This window comes from Talpa europaea, assembly GCF_964194135.1.
Source record: "Talpa europaea genome assembly, chromosome: 2".
In the NCBI taxonomy this organism is placed as follows: Eukaryota; Metazoa; Chordata; class Mammalia; order Eulipotyphla; family Talpidae; genus Talpa; species Talpa europaea.
The window spans coordinates 21,521,003-21,543,848 of NC_140068.1; the positions used below are offsets into that span (position 1 = coordinate 21,521,003).

A 22,846-nucleotide genomic window follows, 5' to 3' on the forward strand; every position below is an offset into this window, starting at 1 on the left:
CAAATCTAACTCCTATCTGATTAGGTTCTGTGACCCACTCACCCCTTATTCCCTTTTCATAGCCTGATCACCAAATCTGCCAGTGCATATTTAATTACTGTTTTACTTTTGAATGCTGTCTCTCTTCTGGTAGACTGGGAATTAGAGAAAGGTAGGAATAGATCTTCCTATTCACCTTTAGATAGCCACATAGTGGGCACCTCTACTAGTTACCTGGAACCGCCAGAAGGAAGCACCATGAAATGACTAGCTTAAAGATGCAGAAATTTACTCCCTTACAGTTCTTTTTTTTTTTTTTTTTTTTTTTATAGAGGCATGCTTTATTTATTTGTTTGCTGGTTTGTTTGTTTTTTGTTTATACATGCACTGGGTACAGTCAGAGAAGCGCGGGAGGGTGAGAGAATTCACCAGAGCCAGAGCGGGGAGCAGAGCAGGCAGAAGGACCGAAGTACACTGCTGAGGGGAGCAGCGGGCGGCAGGAGAGGTCTGCGCGCCATGTGGGACCCTCCTCTGGTGGCCGGGGAGCAGCCGGGGATCGAACCGGCGCCGCAGAGGCCGCGGGCAGCTTCGCAACCCAGCGCTCAACCGCTGCGCCACCGGGGAGGCCCTCCCTTACAGTTCTTAAAGCTGGAAGTGGGCAGTCAGGGCTGGCTGGGCCACACTCCCTCTGAAGCCTCTGGAGAAGTCTCCTTCCTTGGGTCTTCTAGCTTCGTGTGTCCTAGGCACTCCTAGACGTGTGCATGCCTCACCAATTCTCCACCTCCAAATGACATTCTCACCATGTCATTGTGTCTTCAAAGGGCTGTGATTTATAAGGACATCAGTCATAAGGACATCAGTCTTAGCCCAACCCTACTCTGGTATGGCCTCATCTTAACTAATGCAACAACCCTGTTTCCAAATAAGGTCAGATTCTGAGGTAATGGGATTAGGACATCAATAATGTCAGTTTTGGGAGACACAGCAGCACCCAGAAAATACTAGCTGAATCAATAGGTAGACTCTTGAACTGATGTTTCTCATCAATGCAGGAGGGAATGACTGTAGTGTAATCTATATGGAGATGGAGTTGGCCAAGGCCAAACTAATTCTACATCCTTAAGTTTTACTGTGGGTTTAAAGTGACAGATGTCCTGTGCTCAGCAACTAAGAAGATACCACAATAAACTCTGTCTTCTCAGAATCCCTTGCTTCTTAAGTTTCCATACATTATCTGGGCAATGTGTTAAAGAAGTAGAGTTCCTACTTGTATTTTCTAGAATCAGATATAGGCAGAAAGAAAGGAAATATTCTGGTAGAAGAAGGAAAGAAAAGGCTTCTGCTGCAAGATGTGGTGGGATTAAAAAAATGCTTACTAAATGAATAGCTAATATATTAATTGTTTCATGTATTAATACCTTATAATATGTGTTTTCCCATGTCTTGCCTTGTCTTTGAATTCAACTAAGAATTACTTTGCTAAAGTGGCAGGTGAGAGAGGAGGTTAAGAGTACGGAATCTCAGATCATCTCCTCTACTTACAAGCTGTGTGAATTTGTGTCACTTACCTAACTTCTCTGTGCCTCAGTTTCCTCATCTGTATAATTGAGATGATTGACATTGGGGCTGTTGTGAGGATTGAATGATTTGGTTTTTATATAAAAACCATAGAATAATGTTAGCTGCATGGTATGCTAAATGTTAACTGCTTTTTAGTATATAATGGCCAATTTGTCATCATCAACTAAATGCCAATATATAAAGGTTTTTACAATATTTATTATGTTTTTAAGTCATGCAAATTGAGTTTTATTCACGTACTGTATTTACAATTAAATAGAATCTCTTAGCCTGTCATGAATAGTTCCCAGTTTCAACATTATTTTTAATCACACCAAAAGACCTCTCATGTCCTACTAAAGATGGAACTAATCCAAGGGAGCAAGCAGTCCTTATAATTCTTCTTTGTAGAAAGGTTCTAGTAAAAATCATCTATTCCTATCAGAGAAAGACAAATTTCAAAACCCTATTAATTAATAAAAGTTATAAATGGTACAGACAAATTTTACAACCAACTCCTAACAATTAATAAATATTCACTTCTGGATATAAAATTTCAAAAACCAGAGCGACAAGATGTCTAGAAAGAAGACTACCTGGTCTAATTTGCTGCAATTTTGAAAATGATTCAGAAACTAGCAGGTCATGCCCTAATAAAGTTTTGTATTCTGGGGAGATAGGCGAGTACCACGATGTGATCTCCTTTATCATGATAGGGCCACCCCACAATAATACTTTGATTTATTGACAAGAGGATAATCCAAAACTGATATTTTTTCTGCATATGCAATCAAAATGATAATGTCAATCCAAATGAAGCCTCTACAAAAATAGTTAAATATTCTTTCCCCAAAATAGTGTTCAGAAAACAGCAACATCCATTTTCAAGGTGCTTACAACTCTGAATCCGTCACTAAGTATCTCTTAAACAGTCCAAAAAGTTGTAATCATCATTGCTATTAAAAGCTAATAGGTTATTGGGCCTCCCCGGTGGCGCAGCGGTTGAGCGCTGGGTTGTGAAGCTACCCGCGGCCTCTGTGGCACCAGTTCAATGTCCTGCTGCTCCCCGGCCTCCGGGGGAGGGTCCCACATGGCGCGCAGACCTCTCCTGCCGCCCACTGCTCCCCTCAGCAGTGTATTTCAGTCCTTCTGCCTGCTCTGCTCCCCGCTCTGGCTCTGGTGAATTCTCTCACCCTCCTGTGCTTCTGACTGTACCCAGTGCATGTATAAACAAAACAAACAAACAAATAAATAAATAAATAAATAACATGCCTCTATATAAAAAAAAAAAGATTTAAAAGCTAATAGGTTATTAATTTTGTTTACTAAAAGGCTAATTCATTTCCAGACTTCTCGTTGTATTTTTAATTTTCCTCATAAAAATAAAATCAAGCTATTAAAAAGAACATTTCTCAAGTTTGTGAAAGGGAGTTCTATTTATAACATTATTAGGAATTGCAGGCATTGTTCCCTTCCTTCAGTCTAATTTGTATTTTTCAAGTGATTAATCTCTCCATTTCTCTCATTTTCAGATTCTTTGTTGTATTCATTATCTATTGCCTTGTAACAAATTATCTCAAAACTCAGCAGCTTAAAACAACCAATGTTATTTCAATGTTGTTTCTGAGGGTCAGGAGCTCCATGGTGCCTTAGCTGGTGGTTCTGACTCACTGTCTTTCAAGAGAGTGTGGTCAAGAGGCAGGCTGGGGCTGCAGGCATCCAAAGGCTTAACTGGGGCTGGAGGACCCACAGTGAGTCTCACCAACATGCCTCTTGACATTTAATGCTTTACCAGCTGTTGCAGTCATCAGTTACTTGTCACATAGACCTCTCCATAGGGCTGCTCATCATAAGACAGCTGGCTTCCTAGGAGTGAATGATCCAAGAGAGAGAAAACAAGAGAGAAGCCACCATGTTTTTTTATAAGCTAAACCTGGAAATGATGTATCATATTCTGTAGGTTACACAGACCAACCCACAATGTTGGCAAAGACTATACAAGCTCTGACTGCCCCAAAGGTGGGGATTACTGAGGACCATTAGATGCTGATTACCAAAACTATAGTGCTACCTATGAGTTACCTATAATGCAAGCTTGGTGAGAAGATGTATATATATTGCACAGCATTTATAATAAAATTTTCTTCCTTTTCTAAAAAGTAAAACGGCATGATGAGAAAATTATTTAATGTTTTACTCTTGCCATATTATTAATTCCCTTTAACCCATTATTAATAGAGTTTTGTAACATTTTAATTGGCATAGCATTTCTAGAAAATCTTTAAAACAACTATAAACATCAATCATAATGTCAAATCAGTGACATTCTAGAGTATACTTTATTTCAGAAGAGCAAATACCTTTATTTCCTCATGACAGAAAAAGAAACTGAATTAAGTTAGATTAAAATGAGGAATCCATTTGTCTTATTCTAAGTTATTTTTTAACATGTTTTGGCTATGTTTTAGGAACCTGGAGATTTCTGTCAATTGTTTGCTAATATTAGAAGACAAATAGAAACTAATGTTGTAAAGGATAAGATTACCAATGTAGATAACATTGAGAAAATATGGTTGAACTATAATATCAAAGATAACTTGTGTTTTATAACTTCAGACTCTAGTCACCGGAGACCAGAATATTCTAGGTGTTTATCAATTAGTTCTGTAGTCTTTTGGTAAGATTTCCATCCATGATATTATAATGCATTTATTAAATTTTAGTCTTATAAAATGCTAATCATTCTGCACATTAGTATCACCTAAAATGTAGAGCCACATTTTTTTTTTTTTAAAAAAGATTTATTTTTTTATGCACACAAGAGCTGAGGCACAGGCCAGAGATGTGAGCGGGTGAGAGGATCCACCAGAGACAGTGGGGAACAGACCATGCAGACTGACTGAAATACACTGCTGAGGGGAGCAGCGGGCAAGACAAGAGAGGTCTGCTGTGCCATTTGGGTTTCTTCCTGGCCAACAAGGGATCGAACTTGTGCTGCAGAGGCTGTGGATTGCTTCATGATGCGGTGCTTAACCCCTTGAGCCACCAGGGAGGCCCACCACATTTTTCTTAGATCAGGAAAGATCCTTGGAATTTTTTTATGTTTTATGTTTTTCACTTTTAAAGGGTTGGAAAATACCTTACTTTATGCTACAGGCTGCCTCCTTACATGCTTGTATCATCTTTGAAAATCTAATCAGTGGAACCGGTACAGAGGGCTGGTTGGATTATGGTGGATGATAACTAGACCTTTGGTGGTGCGCAGGGTGTGGTGTATACAATTATGGCAGTGTGAAGCCATACACCTGCAATGTATGCAGTGTTGTAGACCAATGTAACCTTATTTTTAAAAAATGATTAAAATTTAGAATCTGGTGGTAGCACAGAGCAATATTAAATCATTAGCAATTATTTACTGTGTGTTTTCTCCAGAAAATACCAATACCAGTTGATATACATGGTTCTGAAATATTAGAAGAATAGAAATGGACATTGTCAAACTTTCCTTTTTAGATCCTCACTACTCCTGCCACACCTGTACTCACCCAGCAATCAGTTAATGTGCTTCTTTTTCTGTATTTAACTTTCTTCTTCAAAATCAAACTTAATATCCTAAATGTTTAAGGTTAAAAGTGGGAGTTGTTATAACTCATGCATACACACAAATGCACATTCAATCTCTTATGCTGTGGTTACTCTGCCACATGGTTAAGTGCTTATTTTGGCTTAGAATCAGCATCATATTATAAAGTTTAATTCTAAAGTAAAGAATTTTTTTTCTTTCTCTTCATTTGGTTTGTGAAATTACACAATATATTATATAGTGCTAATCTTAGCCAAGGATTACCCCAAGCATAGAGTTAATTCCTTTCTCTGGCATTAGTCTCAGCTAATTTACATAAGAATTATTGGACTTCAGCCCAGATTGGACCATCCCTCAGTGATTTAACTAAATGTTTTTCCTGTTTTATTTTCAGTATCAGAATTTGATATTTTCTAAGTTCACTGACTGAAATATGCATATTTATGATAAAATGATTCTTCATAAAATCTGATTATTTGTTACTCAGTATCTTGTGATCTCTCCAACATTTTAAGTTAATTTTGTGATTCTTATATGGTACCGTTGAATTTTTTCCTTTATTTTAATTTGGAGCATCCTTGTTTCTTTTTTACATAAGAAACTATCCTCTACCCCCCCTTTGTCTTTTTCTAATTTGTTGACAGTCACTCAATTTATCATTTTTCTACAGAGGATTTAAAAAAAATTAATCCTCTAGGATACAGTTATATGAATATATCAGCATTTAATTAAATATTTTTTTCTTTCACTGGTCCTTTCTAATTGCTGTTTTATTACATACTCTAGTAAAACCAATCTCAGCTATGACCTCCAAAACTCTGCCTTGAGGCATATCTATCTTACATTTTATTTCTCACAATTCTGAGGACTGATTAGGGCTCAGCTGAATAGTTCTGCTGTTCTCATTCAGAGTCTTCATGCAGTTTCAGTCTATGGTGATGAGGCTGGAATGTCCACAGTGGCTTCTTTCTGGTTCCTTGGTTGAAAGGTTGAGCTCTACTAAGATATTGGGACAATGTTGTGTAGTCTCTTAACATAGTTTCTCCAACAGAGTAGCCCCACTTTTTACATAGCAGCTCATACTTTCAAAAGAGTAACAGTGGGGGGCCTTCCTGGTGGTGCAAGGGGTTAAGACGTAACCTATGAAGCTGTCTGCAACCTTTGCAGTATGAGTTCAATCCCCAGTCAGGGAGCTGCCCACATAGTGCAGCAGATCTATTCTGTCTCGCCTGCTGCTCTCCTCAGCAGTGTATTTCAGTAGATCTGCCTGTTCTGCTCCCCCCTCTGTCTCTGGTGAATCCTCTCACCCCCCCATACCTCTGGCCTGTACCCCAGTTATTGTGTGCATAAATAAATAAATACTAAAAAGAAAAAAAAGAGTAACAGTGGAAGCTCCCAGACCTTCTTAAGGCTTGGTCCTGGGGTCACTTCTGCTTCATTCTGTTGGAAGAAGGGGGCTAGTTTGGGAGGAGTACAAAAGCAGGAGTACTGGAAGGTGAGAGTCACTGGAGACCATATCTGGAGTCTAGCAGTCCCAGGGTTATGTTTTCCTTTTTTTTTTTTATTTTTTGTTTTCCTTTTTCTCAACTAAGATCTTGCTTCCTCTCTACTCTTTTTCAGTTCCCTGTGTCTCTGGTGGTTTGCCTGAACCTACAAATATTACCTTCTTATCCATAAACATGAAGAACATCCTACAATGGAGTCCCCCACAGGGCCTGCAAGGAGCTGAAGTTATTTATACCGTGCAGTACTTCATGTAAGTTGGTTCCTTTCCTGTTGGCTAATTTACAAACACAAACCTCAGACTCCTGTTAATTATGAAAGTTGAACCATCTAGTGTATAAAATATGTGTTTGAAGAAAAGTTTTAGATATTTCATGTCAACTTTTTCCTATCTTTCGTTAAATTAGATTTTTTTTAAAAGATTTAATTTATTTATTTATTTATTTATTTTATTTATTTATTTATACAAGCACTGGGTACAGTCAGAAGCACGGGAGGGTGAGAGAATTCACCAGAACCAGAGCGGGGAGCAGAGCAGGCAGAGGGACCGAAGCACACTGCTGAGGGGAGCAGCGGGCGGCAGGAGAGGTCTGCGCGCCATGTGGGACCCTCCTCTGGTGGCCGGGGAGCAGCCGGGGATCGAACTGGCGCTGCAGAGGCTGCGGGCAGCTTCACAACCCAGCGCTCAACCGCTGCGCCACTGGGGAGGCCCATGTTAAATTAGATTTTAAAAGTTTTTTCATGTAGATGGCAGCAGTTAAGTGTTTCAGCAAGAGGGAATTATTTAAATAGAGAAAAGAAGTTGGTAAAAATGTTCTTCTATAACCGAGTAAACGAGGAACCCATCCTGTGCAACTAGCTGTCCTTATGAAAGATATAGTCTCATTGAAAGTAAGAAAGAATACAGAACAGATAGTGCTTGTCTTCAAAGAATGACAAAAACAGCCACAAGTTTTAAGTATATGTGACAAATACTGTGGAACCTGAAAGAAAGCTATGCAGAAATTGAAAGCAAACTTACACCGTCTCAAAATCCAACAGTAGATAATAATTTCACAAGAATAAAAATGTCAAAGAACTAAGAGACTTCCTAACGAAGCAAAGGATGTGGAATTCTAGAACTTCTGCTTCCAGAAATTGAGGAAATGTGTCCATGGAGCCCTGGGTTGGTGCCAAACAATGTGAGAGAGGAGGAAGTATGAAAGAAGTCAGACTCAAGTGACAAATCCATGGAAGAGGTCCAGTGGCAGCCCAGGAAGGAGCCTGGAGTGAACCAGATATGGGGAAAGAGGGATGACAGTAGTCGAAGGCAGCTCCCGATGGTCATGAACTGATGGGTGTGCTGTGAACCACGTTAGCCTCCTGCAGTCCAAAACCTGAGTGCTTCGTCTCCCTGGAGGGAAGTAATAAGATTAGGTGAGTGGGTAAGGGTGACATACTCTCTCTCCTATAACCAATTGTCTAATATTCACCAAACAGCTGGTGCCATTCAAAGAGTAATAGTCCCAAAGAAACCAGTGGAGCACATATCCATAATTATTGCACGAGAGAGGGGTGGTGTGGGGTGGAGTATAAATTAAAAGCTCCTGAAAAGATTTTCTGTGAATACAGGAGAAAAAAATTCAGACAAATAATTGTCCATAGCTGAAGTCTATAAACAACATGTTTCTAATGGTAAAACCCAACAGATAAGTCAAAGATGAGATACTAAAATAATAGGAAGATCATTTTTTAAAGGAAGTGGGTAAAGTTTTGGGAAAAGATGGAAAATAAAAGTGTTATATTGAAATGAACACCTGCTATAACTAACTAATTGATAGTAATAGTCGAATAGATACTAAGGACTAGAATTGCATACAATAAATGAATGCATGAATAAATACATTTCCTATGTCTAGGAAAATTCAGTAAACATTATAACAACACATATTCTGGTAGTTTAAGAAAACGGAATGATTTTTGGCTATTATAGCAAACTAAGAACTCAAGTGGGGCAGTGGGGGTTGGAGGGCGATTTCTAGTTGTCAGTCATAAGAAGAAGACAGTGGGAAAAACAGGTATGACCAGAAAATCTTACCAAGTTCAAGATGTATTTTCAAGTAGTTGGAAATTTGGGTTTCCAATCACCTGAGACCCTCTTGGAAGGAAAAAAACACTGATTAAAAATAACCAATTGGGGCCTCCCCAGTGGCGCAGTGGTTGAGTGCTGGGTTGCGAAGCTGCCTGCTGCCTCTGCAGCGCCGGTTCGATCCCTGGTCGCCGGGCAAGGGTCCCACATGGCGCGCAGACCTCTCCTGCCACCCGCTGCTCCCCTCAGCAGTGTATTTCGTCAGTCTGCCTGTTCTGCTCCCTGCTCTGGCTCTGGTGAATTCTCTCACCCTCCCGTGTCTCTGACTGTACCCAGTGCTTATATAAATAAATAAATAAATCTTAAAAAAAAAAAAATAACCAATTGACAGAATGATAAAAATGAACCTAAACAAAGAACTTAGTAATGACAAAGTTATGTCCAAAAGACTGGCCACATGCATTGAAACCATCTAAATATAGAATTAAGCATGAATAGTTATGGGAAATATAACGGTAGAACTATATTATACATGTTTCAACCTAAATAGCAATATGATAATTCAGAAGGTAGAGAAAACAATGTACTAATTTTTGTAGCAAGAAGTCATTAAATGAGATCTAAAATGAAAATGGTGGAGGACTTCCAGTGCTTCTGTGGAGGGTGGGCTGAGGTGCCTTCACCCTGGGAGTCGGCGGGGGGGAACCTATACTATGAAAAAGCTAGCAAGAATGTAAAATAATGGCACTTCAATAACAATTTTAAAAATAGCCAACATGAAAGGTACTAAACATCACTAGTTATTAGGAAAATGCAAACCAAAAAAATCATTTTAATAATTAAACTCTCAATATTTTAAATTTAAACAATCTTTTTAGGAACTAATATCTCATATGCTGATGTAACATTTGAACATCAAAAATGCCTTTAATTTCATTTTCATTTCTTTTTCCTATTAAATTTCAAATCAAGGTAAATTTACTACTTTTATTAAAAGCACATAGATGGTATAATCTAGTCTTTGCCTATACTTTCAACTATCTAACAGCCTTCCTTTTATACATAAATAGAAGATGCTCAGAATCATATCTACCAAATGTTTCAGGGTATTGGGCTTCAAGGTGATGTATTTCTTTCTTGGTTATGCTTTTCTGATTGTTTGAGGTTTTTTTAAGTTACCATATTGTAGGGTAAGGAAAAATGTCAGGCTTTTCTGCCCTTCCGCCATCAGGATAGATTATGGATGCTGTGTGTGGCTTGTAGCCAAGACTACAGCCAGAGAAGGCCAGGAAGCCTCATGGCTCCTGGTGTGTTACAGTAGATGCCGTGAGTGGTTCCCCTCCCTCGTATGAGCAGTGCCTTCGGCAGCAGATTTGGTGGCTCATCTGCTGGTACCAATAATTGTCTTTTGTCACTAGGTTGGTGCCCTGCCTGGACTTATTTGTGTTCTGTTGTATTTTGCTGTTATATTGTGATGTATTTGCTTTTGTGGGCCATGGCTGCATTGTTTATGTTTGCTAAGAAAATTGTACATATGTAGATTGTATGGCAGAAAACCCTGAGGGGGTGGACTGTAGGGTAAGGAAAAATGTCAGGCTTTTCTGCCCTCCCGCCATCAGGATAGATGATGGATCCTTGCGGTCCTGAATGCATGCCTGATGGCGGGCACCTGGAGTAGGGTGTGGGCATAGGTAGATGGGATCCACCTGGGCTAAGACTGTGTTTTTAAGGGCGGCGTCACGGGGACGCCAGCAGAAACTGAGAAAGAAGCAGGAGAATCCAAAAGAGAAGCTGAGAGAGAAGCTAGAGAAGCAGAAGCTGAGAGAAGGCCAGAGAGCCCAGATAGAGTGAAGACTTGCTGGGGGGCTGGGAGGCCTGCCAGCCTCCCAGCACCCCAGCACCCATGCCTGCTATGTACCTGGTAACCCCAATAAAAGACCTGCAAAAAACCACTGAGGACTCTGACTCCTCCTTTACCGGGTCTGCATGGGATCAGAAAACCTGCACTGGTCCATTCCTGCCCTTACACATATTTACAAAAAAAAAAAAAAAACAAAAAAAAACCCAGTAATTTTTGTCTTTAAAAAAAAAAAACTTTGACTACTAAAAGCACTGAACATTTCAACTGCTATTCACAATGAGTTCATTTCTTTGGAGTCTCATTCTCATTTCTGAGGAGTTTCTCAGATGCTGTTGTTCTAGAAAAGACAGCGCTGTGCAGAGAAGTGGCTCGGGAGTGAGTATGCCCTTGCTTCCTTTTCCATTAGGTGGAGCAAAGAGCTTGCTTGTGTGTTTATGTGATTCAGAAAAGAAGAAAAATAGGTGGAATATCACTGCTCTGTGAAAGCAGATTCTTCAGATTGTACAACTTTTTTTAGAGGATATTTAAAAAGAAACTTGCTATGTTAGAGTTCTAACCTGCCTGCGCATGTGCGCAATGGACAGGAAGACAGGGCTCCGGACTCAGCTCCAATGTCAGGCAGTCCTTCATTCCCATCCTGGCTTTGAACTCAGCCAGGTAACCTGGGGAGGTCACACAGGATACTGTTATATTTTTGATTGCAGTTTGTTTCCCAAAAAAACAAAGATGAAATTTTAACAGAAGTTAAATTACATCTGACAAAGTACTTAATGCAGAAAATAGAGTGTAGCACAAAAAACAAACACTTTGGCATTGGAAAAAGTGGTTCAAATCCCAGATGTATCTTTTATTAGTCATATCAACTTGAATGGCTTTCTTAACCTCTTCTAATCAGCCTCAGTACTCTCATCTGTAAAAAGGGTTGAAAATAATGGCCCCCACCTCCTAGAATTACTATATAGGTGAGCTTACTATATTAAGTGAGATTAAGTGTGCAGACACTAAGTGCTGGCCCCGCACATAACAAGCACTTAATAAAGGTTTCCTGTCACAACCAGAAAACAATCAAAGACCACTAGTGACTTTTTGCCTTGCATAAACCTAATTGCAAAGTATGGAATGATTCATGTTTTTCAGTTTGTGAGATTTACAAAGCATGTTGTCCAAAATCCAGTAAAGAGCATTTTCTTTTCATCACTATCTGTCATGGGAAGCTCTTCTCCCCTTGGCAGAGAACGTTTGAGGAAGGAGGATCATATCAGTGATGGCAATATTTTTCAAACCACAAGTCAAGACCTGCAGATTTGTGAGACGTAAATAGCATTCATTTTAAAGGAAAGGCTTGGAATGGTGTGCAATGGATTGGAATTGAAAATACCGATGTTTGTTTTAGTCACATATACGTACATAGATTTAAATATGTGCGTGTTTTTGTGAGCTGGGTCAAAATGTAAAATGTATTTCTTTCTGTAGCTCATAGATTAAAAAACAAGTTGGAAAAGAATGTAGGCAATGGTGGTGACATGGAGTGTAGGGTAAGGAAAAATGTCAGGCTTTTCTGCCCTCCCGCCATCAGGATAGAGGATGGATCCTTGCGGTCCTGAATGCATGCCTGATGGCGGGCACCTGGAATAGGGTGTGGGCATAGGTAGATGGGATTCACCCGGGCTAAGACTGGGCTTTTAAGGGCAGCGTCACAGGGATGCCAGAAGAAGCCGAGAAGAGCAGAAGCCGAAGAGAAGCTGAGAGAGAAGCAAAGAAGCAGAAGCAGAGAAGGCCAGAGAGCCCAGAGAGAGTGCGGATTTGCTCAGGGCTGGGAGGACTGCCAGCCTCCTGGCCCCCCAGCACCCCTGCCTGCCATATGCCTGGTGAACCCCAATAAAAGACCTGCAAAACCCCTGAGGGCTCCAGAACTCCTCCTTTACCCTGACTGCATGGGATCAGAAAACCTGCACTGTGGCCTTCCTGCCCCTTACATGGAGAAACTGATCCACAAGATCAGATTTACAAAGCATGTTGTCAGGTATGTGTAGGGTAAGGAAAAATGTCAGGCTTTTCTGCCCTCCCGCCATCAGGATAGATGATGGATTCTTGCGGTCCTGAATGCATGCCTGATGGCGGGCACCTGGAGTAGGGTGTGGGCATAGGTAAATGGGATTCACCTGGGCTGAGACTGGGCTTTTAAGGGCGGCGACACAGGGACGCCAGCAGCAGCAGAAGCCAGAGAGAAGCCAAGAAGCCAAGAAGCCAAGAAGCAGCAGAACGAACGGAAGAGCAGAGAAGCAGAGAGAAGGCCGGAGAGCACAGATTGAGTGAAGACTTGCTGGGGGCTGAGAGGCTGCCAGCCTCCAGCCCCCCAGCACCCTTGCCTGCTGTACCGGGTAAATCCCAATAAAAGACCTTCAAAAAACCACTGAGGACTCTGGCTCCTCCTTTACCCGGTCTGCTGGATTAGAAAACCTGCACTGTGTCTTCCTGACCCTACATATGCTATTTAGGAAATGAGAGACATTTACTCTCAGAAATCGGTTACCATATTCTGAAAAGGAAGATAACCTTAAACTTGGGCTACACTTGATGCAGCTTCCATTTCCTCCCCGATATGTGTTCATTCTTTCCCTGAATTGGGTAATATCTGTTTCCCTTTCTCCCTCTTTAGTTGCTATTTCTAAGTGTACTTTGTGTACAGTCTTTAATTCTTGATACTCCTGAAATGTTATCCTAGACTTGGCGTTGTCTTCATGAGTAATTTCATTCACTCCTATGCCTTCAATAAGCAATTTGATGCCATTGATTTCAAAATCATAACCTCCCACGCACACTTTTCTCTTGACTGAGTCCCAGTGCCTACTGGGCATCTGCTTTAAATATTTTCACATACCTCAAGCATGTCAAAATGTTATCTTTCCTTCTCCCACCTACCTCCATTTCCCAAGCACAGTCTTTTTCAGCTGTTCCTTATCTTGGCAAATGTTACCACTGCTCCAGCCATCTGTCTGAGACAGCACCTTGCATCTTTATTTCCCTCATCTCCTAATACACTCAATCCCCAAGTCCTATCTACAGGACTATCTATATTTCTTCATTTTGCTCTGTCCTTCATTCCACTGCCACAAGCTACCTGCATCTTCCACTTGGACCACCACAATATCCTCTTAACCACTTCCCAGGCTGCCTTCCCTCACCCATTTCATTCTCCAGGCGCCCACCACTTAGCTTTCTAAAACCACAACATGCCTGCTTAAGCCCTCAGTAGCCACCTCCCCCACCCCTGTGCATCCTGGTCTCTTTCACTGTCTATTCATGTGCCGCTTAGCCCACTCACCCACTCTGTGCCTAGGTCTTTCCCCTATGAAAAGTGCTGAAAATATTTCTCCCTCCTATTTTCTATGGGTGTTGTGTTTTTAGTAAGTCTATGGGTGTTGTGTTTTTTAGTAAAAGAAAGGAAAAATTGATAGAACAACCTACTCAATAGCATCATCACTGTAATTATTGAAAATGCAGATTTTGTTATGTACTCCAACCTAGCAAATTTTCCCCAGAACCCTTGACAACCAGTAGATATTGAAATTTTTTTGATAATGTCAAGGTTATTTTTCTTGCAAGAAAATAAAAAGACAATTTTTTAAAAAGAGCAATGCATCAAACTGACCTGAGTATGCCTGGTAGGTTAAAAATTTACACAGATAACTCCTAGACAAATTGATCACACAATGCATAAAATTTTTCCTGTAGTCCAAGAATAATGATAAAATACATGCTTTCAAAATGTACTATCCACATTATAATTTACAGAAAAGAAAGGTGATTACAAAAACTCTGACTCATATTCCTGACAACTAATGAAAAAAATTGCCAGCAGCAAAAGTAGATTCTCTTTTATCTCAATGACAGGCACTTTTGTTGTTCTGAAGAGAAGGTCTTAAGTTACATTCAGTTTTATATAATGACTGGGTTTTTCCTATTATATGGCATAGAGCACACCTCATTATTAATTCACAGTTTCTTTCTTAGCAGATATGGGCAAAAGAAATGGATGAATAAATCTGAATGTAGAAACATTAATGAGACCTACTGTGATCTCTCTGCTGAAACTTCTGACTATGAGCACCAATATTATGCCAGAGTTAAAGCCATTTGGGGAACAAATTGTTCCAAATGGGCAGAAACAGCACGATTCTATCCTTTTTTACAAAGTAAGTAATACGATTGTCTGTCAAACATGTATTAATATCAAATCCATGAGACCTCTTGGTGTAACCGCCTCAGCCTCATAAACAGAGAACCCAGTGCTCCCTCAGCCCATCTGTTCTCTCTCCATCGGCTGGTGGAGTGACCAACCCAAGGTACTTCACCCAGTTGGATCTTAAGAAGGAAAGTTTTGGCCAAGTGATCTCTAAGATCTCTCTGAGACCCCAAAATGGCTCTAAGTGCTACTAGTATCAATTTTTTATTTTGTTTTATTATTTAGTGCAAGCTTTATAAATTGAGAAACAGCTGACAGATTTTTTTTAAGTGGTTTGGCTTTATAAATCATTGATACATGGCCACAAGATTGATTAAAGACTGCTCTGATCACCAGCCTAAATTTCTTCTTGTTAGGAACTTGGCAGAATAATGTTGTAATTTCTAGGTTTAACTCAGAATGAAGGTAATATTTTCCTAGTTTTTGCTTTTTAAATGTTTCCATTCCCTGACCTGTGACTGACTCAGCCATAGAGGACCCACACAGAACTGCCATAATGAAATTTACAAGGCAGGGAAGATCCTGGAACTGGAGACTTCCCCATGGTATTCTACATCAGGCTATGCTACTGTTTGCTAAACACTTTGTTCCAAATCGTGACAACTACATCTCCGAAGGTGCTTTAGTTCTCCATGCCCGATTTTTACCACTTAACAAATCATAGCAACGTTATTTACTATAACTTTTCTAATCGCAGGAGTGCTGTATTTTTATGTATTTACCATCATCAAGTACTGTTTATCTGTGTGACTAAGTAAATGCAGCCCTCAAAGTTGCTATTTTAACATTGTATCAGAATAAGTGAAATAAATGATTCAAGATTTGGCATGATTTGGGCGCCTTAGCACGTTTTGAGGCTTTGTCTATAACATGGTAGCTTTGAGAGCCTTGATCCCACTAGAATTATATTGTATTTGTATCTAAGGTGATTTTCCACTTCTGAACATATTAACTTTCTCTTGCTTCTACTTTAAGCACAAATTGGCCCGCCAGAAGTGGCTTTGACTACTGATGAGAAATCCATCTCTATTGTGCTGAAGGCTCCAGAGAAATGGAAGAAAAATCCAGAAGAAAGTTCTATATCCATGCAACAAATATATTCTAATCTGAAGTACAATGTGTCTGTGTATAACACTAAATCTAATAGAACGGTAAGACAGAAATGGAACGCGGCACAGAATCTGTGTCACTTTTTGCAGCTACTCTGAGTAGCTTCTCTGATGTTTATTCTCTGCATGAAATGCAGGAACATGTGACATTCAAAAGAGACACCATATACAATGCAGCTGCAGCTGACTGACATGTGGACATTTACAAAACTCCCTTCAGATCTCCTTTACAGAAACCCTGTGTTAATGGGGGTGGGATGTGACTGTTAAAGCATAGAGAACTTGTTCACCTCACTTTGATGGGGAGTTTTTATTTGAATAACATGGGTCAGTCACTCTCCAAGAAGAGAGAGAAATAAATGTTAGCAAGAACACAAAACAGCACTGAATCAAAAAAATCTGTCCTTATTATCGAATAATGATTGCTACTATTGAATTGTTTCTGGATTGTTGCAGTTCCTAACTATGATCTGCCCCTGGAAGAAAAGGGTATTTTAATGCTGTTGCTGAAAAGAGCGTGTGTAGTGATAGTAGCGATGTAAGGTTATCTCAGTCTCGTCTTCCCTCTGGAGAATATTTGGCTCTAACTCTGCTTGCATTTCCCCACCCTAGTGGTCCCAGTGTGTAACCAACCACACCCTGGTTCTCAGCTGGCTGGAGCCGGACACCCTGTACTGCATCCATGTGGAGTCCTACATCCCAGGGCCTCCTCGCCTTGCTCAGCCTTCCGAGAGGCAGTGCGTCAATACTTTGAAAGGTAAGTTTGAAAAAATATTTCTGCTGCTCTAAGGAAGGAAATCAGGTAAAATCTGAAGGAAGTAAGGCAGTGTAAACAAGTGTTGGCAAATTGGTATCTAAACAGAAACAGGCAGAAATTGCCATCACCGGAAATGTACTGTACAGTCTAGGACTCTGCCTTTGAACTTGGCCAACACTAGGAGTATTTTCACTGCCTCAGGGAATTCTCAGCACCACAGTCCTAGTGTTCCTGCCAATAAGCCACCCCAGATCACACAGCTTCCTGCCTTGAAAAAAATCACAATTAGGAAGATTTACACACATCTTTTTCTTTTTTCACTTCATAGTCTCTCTAGCCCATAGAAGTTCTGCAATCTGCAAGGACATCCATTTTATGTCACACAAACAGTGTATTATCCTTATAACACTTTAAGACAGACTCTTGTGCTCCCCCAAATACAAATTACAGGCTCTGCAACTTGTGTTCAGATGTGGTCACTGCCGCGGAGGGCCTGGGATGGGTCAGTAATTATTCTCTTCGCTCCTACAGGTGCTTCTTTCTCGTTTTGTCTCCTCACATTTTCTGAACTTGGCTACCAGGAAACAGTGGCTTCCTGTTAGAAGGCGCAGAGTTGGGAGAGTGACGTTTGTTTAATTGTTCTTCCCCCGGAGTAGGAGGATGTAGAACTTAAAACTTGAAAAATGAAAACAAACCCTCCAGTTCACCTCCACTGGATAACTCTACAGCCATGTTTTTCTGTTTCTCTCTTCCAAATCTGCTGGCCTAGGACAAATGTCACCACCTTTCCCCCAAGCCTACTTCTGTCACCAACTCTGGGACAGGAAGAACGACACGTCCCCTGCCTTCCTTTCCCTCTCGCCTTCCACATTGCACCTGTGCCTACTTTAGGCTGCAACTCAGCCCACTAAGGAATAAAAAGGAATTTTTGTGAGCACTTATCAAAAATGACAAACTTTATTTTTGTTTTGTTTTTGCTTTTTTTCAGAACATAGCTCCTTTTATTTCTGTACGTAAAAATATAACTTGGATCCCCAAGCCAGGAGTAACAAGAAAATATAAAATAAATTCCTTTTTGCTTCATTTGATTATCTCTGTAAAGTGAGTGCAAATTCCACATGAAAAGGCAGCTCTGCCATACATGTCCAGTCCTTACTTCCATAGTACATCATATAATACCAATTGTAATTTGACTTTATATAAATTGATCATAATGCCTGGCAAAATAATAGTTTGTTTTTTTAAGATACAGACATACAAAACCAGACTTACAAAACCAGATCCAGACATACAAAACCAGATCCAGGACTAACACAAAAAGCTGTATTTTTGAATCTTTACCCTTACCATACCTTTTCCTTTAAAATAAAGGATTCTCTACCATCTGCCAAATAAAGTTAAAATGCCAAGCAAGCAAAAGGCACAACAAAGCAGATTGAAGAGATCATTTCTGTATTTGGAAAAGACCTCTGTTTACTAACAGCCTGATCGGTGGCCAAATGGCAAGAATGAATTTCCAGTGGAAATCATTTAAGCAATTGGCAGAGCTGAAGCAGCTAAAGTAGATATTACATTAAATACCTCCCAGGAATCCCTTAGAGCCAAATATCTCACTAGGCTGAGAAAGGTAACAGAATAGCAAGACTCCATTTCTGGTTCTGGCCCTTTCTGTGACATCCCAGCTGATAGATCGCCAGTGGTACCTTTCCACAGCATGGACATCAAGGCCAACTTTTTAAAAAAATCACTCTCACCTCTTTTGGGACTATTCTTTTTTTTTTCAATTTTAATTTTAATTTTGAGGGTTACATTTTTGTTCTTCCATATGTACACTTACAACCTATCAAACTACCTGTGCCAGTGCCCCACCTGCCTCCCTCCCTGGGACTATTCTTTGGAAAACCCCATCGTTCTCCAGTCCCTAAAATACAGATTCACTTTATCAGGTTTTTTGTGGAAAACCCGTGCTAGTCTATGCTAAATGCTGTCCGTCATTGTTGTCACAGCCCTTTTTAATTAGGGCAAGCTCAGTCCAGCGACCAAGGATTTTATTAAGAGGATTGGACTGAGTTGCAGCCTAAAGTAGGCACAGGTGATGCTTTACCACCAGCATTGTGGTGTCATCATCTTTCTATGTGGAGCTTGATGGCAATGTGCTCTTCAGGAATTGCTATAAGCAGAAGAAGCTGCCGGAGTGGGACTTTCCCAGGAGGATATTGTTGATCACCCTCTCTGCCCATGACACTTCTTGCTAGAGAGTGAAACTATATAATGACTTTACTGCTTTCTCTGAGGCATAAGCATCAAGTGTAGCCAAAGTTCGCGTAGCTTACAATGTTCCCATGGCACTCTGGCTGGATAATAGCATGTAGGAGTGTACTAGAACTTCGTGTGACTTGTGAATTAGCTTCTTTTCTGTATACTCTTGTAGTAGGGATCTCCAGGGAAGCAGAACATATATGGATAGAAATATATAGATAAGGTTATAGATATAGATATATAGATATAGACAGAGAGATTGATTTTAAGGAGTTGCCTCATGTGATTGTGGAGGTTGGTGGAGGGTGGACCTATAGGCTGAGACCCAGGGAAGAGTTGATGTTGAAGCTCTTGGCTGAAGACAATCTTCTGGCGAATTCTTTCTTCCTTAAGGATATCAGTCTTTTTCTATTAAAGCCTTCAACTGATTGGATGAGGCCCATCCACAGTATGGCAATCCACTTTACTCAAGTTTCTTAATTGAAAGGCTAATCTAATATTTTAAATGTCTTTACAGAAACATCTAGAATAATCTTTGAACAAATATCGGAATACTATGGCCTCACCAAATTGATATATGAATTTAACTATCACAAATTCCAAGGACCCGTATGGAAGCTTAACAAATATAAGTTACTTACCGTGAGCCCTATTTGTCAACTTCATAGTCTAATCAGGGGACCAAGGCTGCTTTTTAAAAAACTATTCACCAGATCACTCCATTATTTATGGATTTTTTACTCGTCATGAACCTACAGCACAGCAGGACCTGCAAAGGCATTACTGCCATTCTTTTAGCACACACAAGTTCAGCCACCTCCCTATATACTTCACCAACATCCAGCCCTTCCCAGAAAGTCAGGCAAACTGGGGTGGCGATGGATCTGTTATTCACATAGAAGGTGACTGACACCATACCCTCCTGTCCTTTACTGAGTATAGGGGAAAGGTTGGGTCAAATGAGTATCCTGGGAAAGTGGGGCAGTTTAATTGATTGTCAGCAGATTGTTGTTTGGGAAATGCTGTGAGATGCCCAAATATCAGACACATAACCTTTAGAAATAAAACCAGCTTGAATTTCATAGCCAGATGTTTTTTATGAATATCAGCTGGTTAGATTATTAATTCATTCTTACTGAAAAGTTCATATGATACCTTAAGACCATCTGTTGCCAAAGATAGGGAGCGTTCAACTTCTTGATTTATGAGAGTTCCTAAATGTAAGTGATCTGCCCAAAACCTGTTGACATTTCCAGGTTTGCAGACACACTAAATCTAACCACTCCTTTATCTATTTTTTAACAGATCGAACTTCAACATTGAAGGTTAAAATCATCTTCTGGTATATTTTACCCACATCTATTACTGTGTTCGTTTTTTGTGTGATGGGCTACTCCATGTACAGATACATCCATGTTGGCAAAGAAAAACACCCAGCAAATTTGGTGAGTGAGTGCCAAGTGTGGCAGGAATCCTTATTATGATAACATATCTCTAGGAGGATGTCAAAGGAGGTTCTAGAAAAGATACTATTCCTCTTATGGGCAGAATGAGTTTAAAGTTAAAGAGTTGATGAATTAAAAAGTACTTTCTAGACTAGATTAGTTCCCTAATGTAACCAAAGAGAAAATTCCTTAGCTTTGACAAAGATTTTATATTTAATGATCAGATTAGAGTAGGTCTTGGATAAACAGATAAATTAAGTCATGACCCCAGCCCTTCAAGTTTAGTTGGAAAGTGGAATTTCAAAATGATATGTGCAAGCTAAGATGAATGAGGACACTGAGACCCTACAGTGGGGTCATAAGAAGCTCTTGCCTGGCTCAGTTAAGAAAGATAAGTAAGAGTTACTGCAGGCAGAGAAACAGCAGGGGCAAAGATACGTAAATGTCTGGGTGGCCATGTAATATTGCTAAGCCATCAGGTTTCTGATGAGGTGCTGTGAAAGATGTTACTATAATGGGTAGTGGAGCCAGGTAACAAGATAATTGGAGTATTATTCTGAAGAGCTTGGGCTTTATTTTGCTGGCAAAGATAAATCTCTGTAGGATTTTGATTTGGGGCTGTCATGGTTAATATATTTTAAACCCAACTAGTTAGTGGGTCTGGAACAACTCTGGGAGATTTAAGACTAGAAATAAGAAAAACAGCTAGGAGACAGTTGTCTGGGGGAAAGAAAGTGAGAGTCTGAAAGAGGAGTTTGGGATATAGGCTGAAGACAAAGACATGTAATGGAAACGTACTAAAAGAAAATGGCCAGAACTTATACATTCACTCAAAGGGATGTGAGACTAAGCCCTCTGCTTCTTCCCCATCCACTGAAAGCTTTCCAGGGGCTAAGCACATTTTAGTAAAAAAAATAAATTTCTCTGGGAATTATTAAATATATGTTCATATGACATAATGTTTTTGTACAGTCCTGTTGGCTACGTTTTAGGGGCTTTTTTGTTCATTTGTTTTCTATTATCCTGTCTGTACTTACATTTCAGAGTGACCTTTTTAATAACATAAGAGACCTTTCACGGGAGGAAAATTCACAGACAATTGATCACATATGATTGCACTCCTCATCACATTATAGAAATTGTGATTTCACAGAACTAAAAACCAACTTGAGAAATTCAATAATCCCTCACATCCCTTCAGCCAGTTCGACAATGGGAGTCAGCCTTGACTCCTGGACTGATCATCACTTACCCAATGAACCGCTCTTACTTCTACAGGCATTTTGTGGGTCTTGGGTCTCCTCTCCACATGTATATCCCAAACCCAGCTTTGACTTCCATGAATTAGTAAGAGTAGGTCTTTAATAAAACTACCCAGTTGACAGAATAGATTGCATTTAACAAGCTGCTTATTACCATCTCTCTAATGTGAAAAGGTAAAAACCATTCTCTTCTCTCTTTATAGATTTTGATTTATGGAAATGAATTTGACAAAAGATTCTTTGTGCCTGCTGAAAAAATTGTGATTAACTTTATCACCCTCAGTATTTTGGAGGATTCTAAAACTCCTCATAAAGAGACAAGTATAATGGACAACAGTGATGATGGATGGAACTTGAGCAACGCTGAACCCGGGGGGCATCAGGAGCCCCATGTGGAGGAGATGGAAGTGAAGCACTTAGGGTATGCTTCACACTTGGTGGACATTTTCGGTGACTCTGAGGAAAACACCAACAGTGTTTCCCTAACCCAGCAAGAGTCACTCAGCAGAGCAATAGCCACAGACAGAACTGCCATTGAATATGAATATGATATTAGAACTATTGACCTTTGTATGGGGTTGAAAGATCAAGAGCTCAGTTTGCTGGAGGAAATGTCTGGACAAGGAAAATTATTTGAGCAACAGGCAGCTTTGGCGGACTGGGGCCCACAGACACTACTGTGCTCATACACCCCTCAGCTCAGAGATTTAGACCACCCTCTGTCACAGGAGTGCATGGACACCGTAGAGAGCACCCAAGAAGAGCCACTGACCACACTGGTTGATTGGGACCCTCAGACTGGCAGGCTGTGTATACCTTCCTTACCTAACCTTGAACACGATGCAGAGGGATGTGAGGGTCCTGGATACTCGGGGCTCAAAGAGGAGGGCCTTTTGTCTACACTCTATGAGGAGCAGGCTAAGGACCAGCCACCGGATGAAAATGCAACCTATCTCATGCAATTTATGGAGGAATGGGGGCTATCTGTACAAATGGAAGTCTAAAGCCCAAACTTCCCATGCCAGCCCCTGCTATGACAAGGTCTGTGAGTGCAAAATTATGAATGAGAATGATAAAAGACCTGGAATAGAAGATGTTCACTCAGGTTTTTTCAGTGTCAGTGGGAATTACTCATTCTTGCCTCTATTCCGATTGCACTTGCTTATGCTGCCTTGTATGGATGATTGGTTCATGTGTGTGGGCCTCAGCAATGC

General features: G+C 40.3%; 1 protein-coding gene across 1 annotated transcript; it reads left to right on the forward strand.

Moving 5' to 3' along the window:
- Positions 1-6,672: 6,672 nt before the first annotated feature.
- Positions 6,673-22,636, forward strand: IL20RA (interleukin 20 receptor subunit alpha; the record flags this gene model as incomplete). The annotated part of the gene is made up of 6 exons (XM_084257971.1): positions 6,673-6,878; positions 14,569-14,750; positions 15,776-15,951; positions 16,522-16,666; positions 20,231-20,370; positions 21,836-22,636. Exons 1-6 carry the CDS (start codon positions 6,802-6,804, stop codon positions 22,634-22,636), a joined length of 1,521 nt encoding a protein of 506 aa, XP_084114097.1. The 5' UTR covers positions 6,673-6,801.
- Positions 22,637-22,846: the final 210 nt, after the last annotated feature.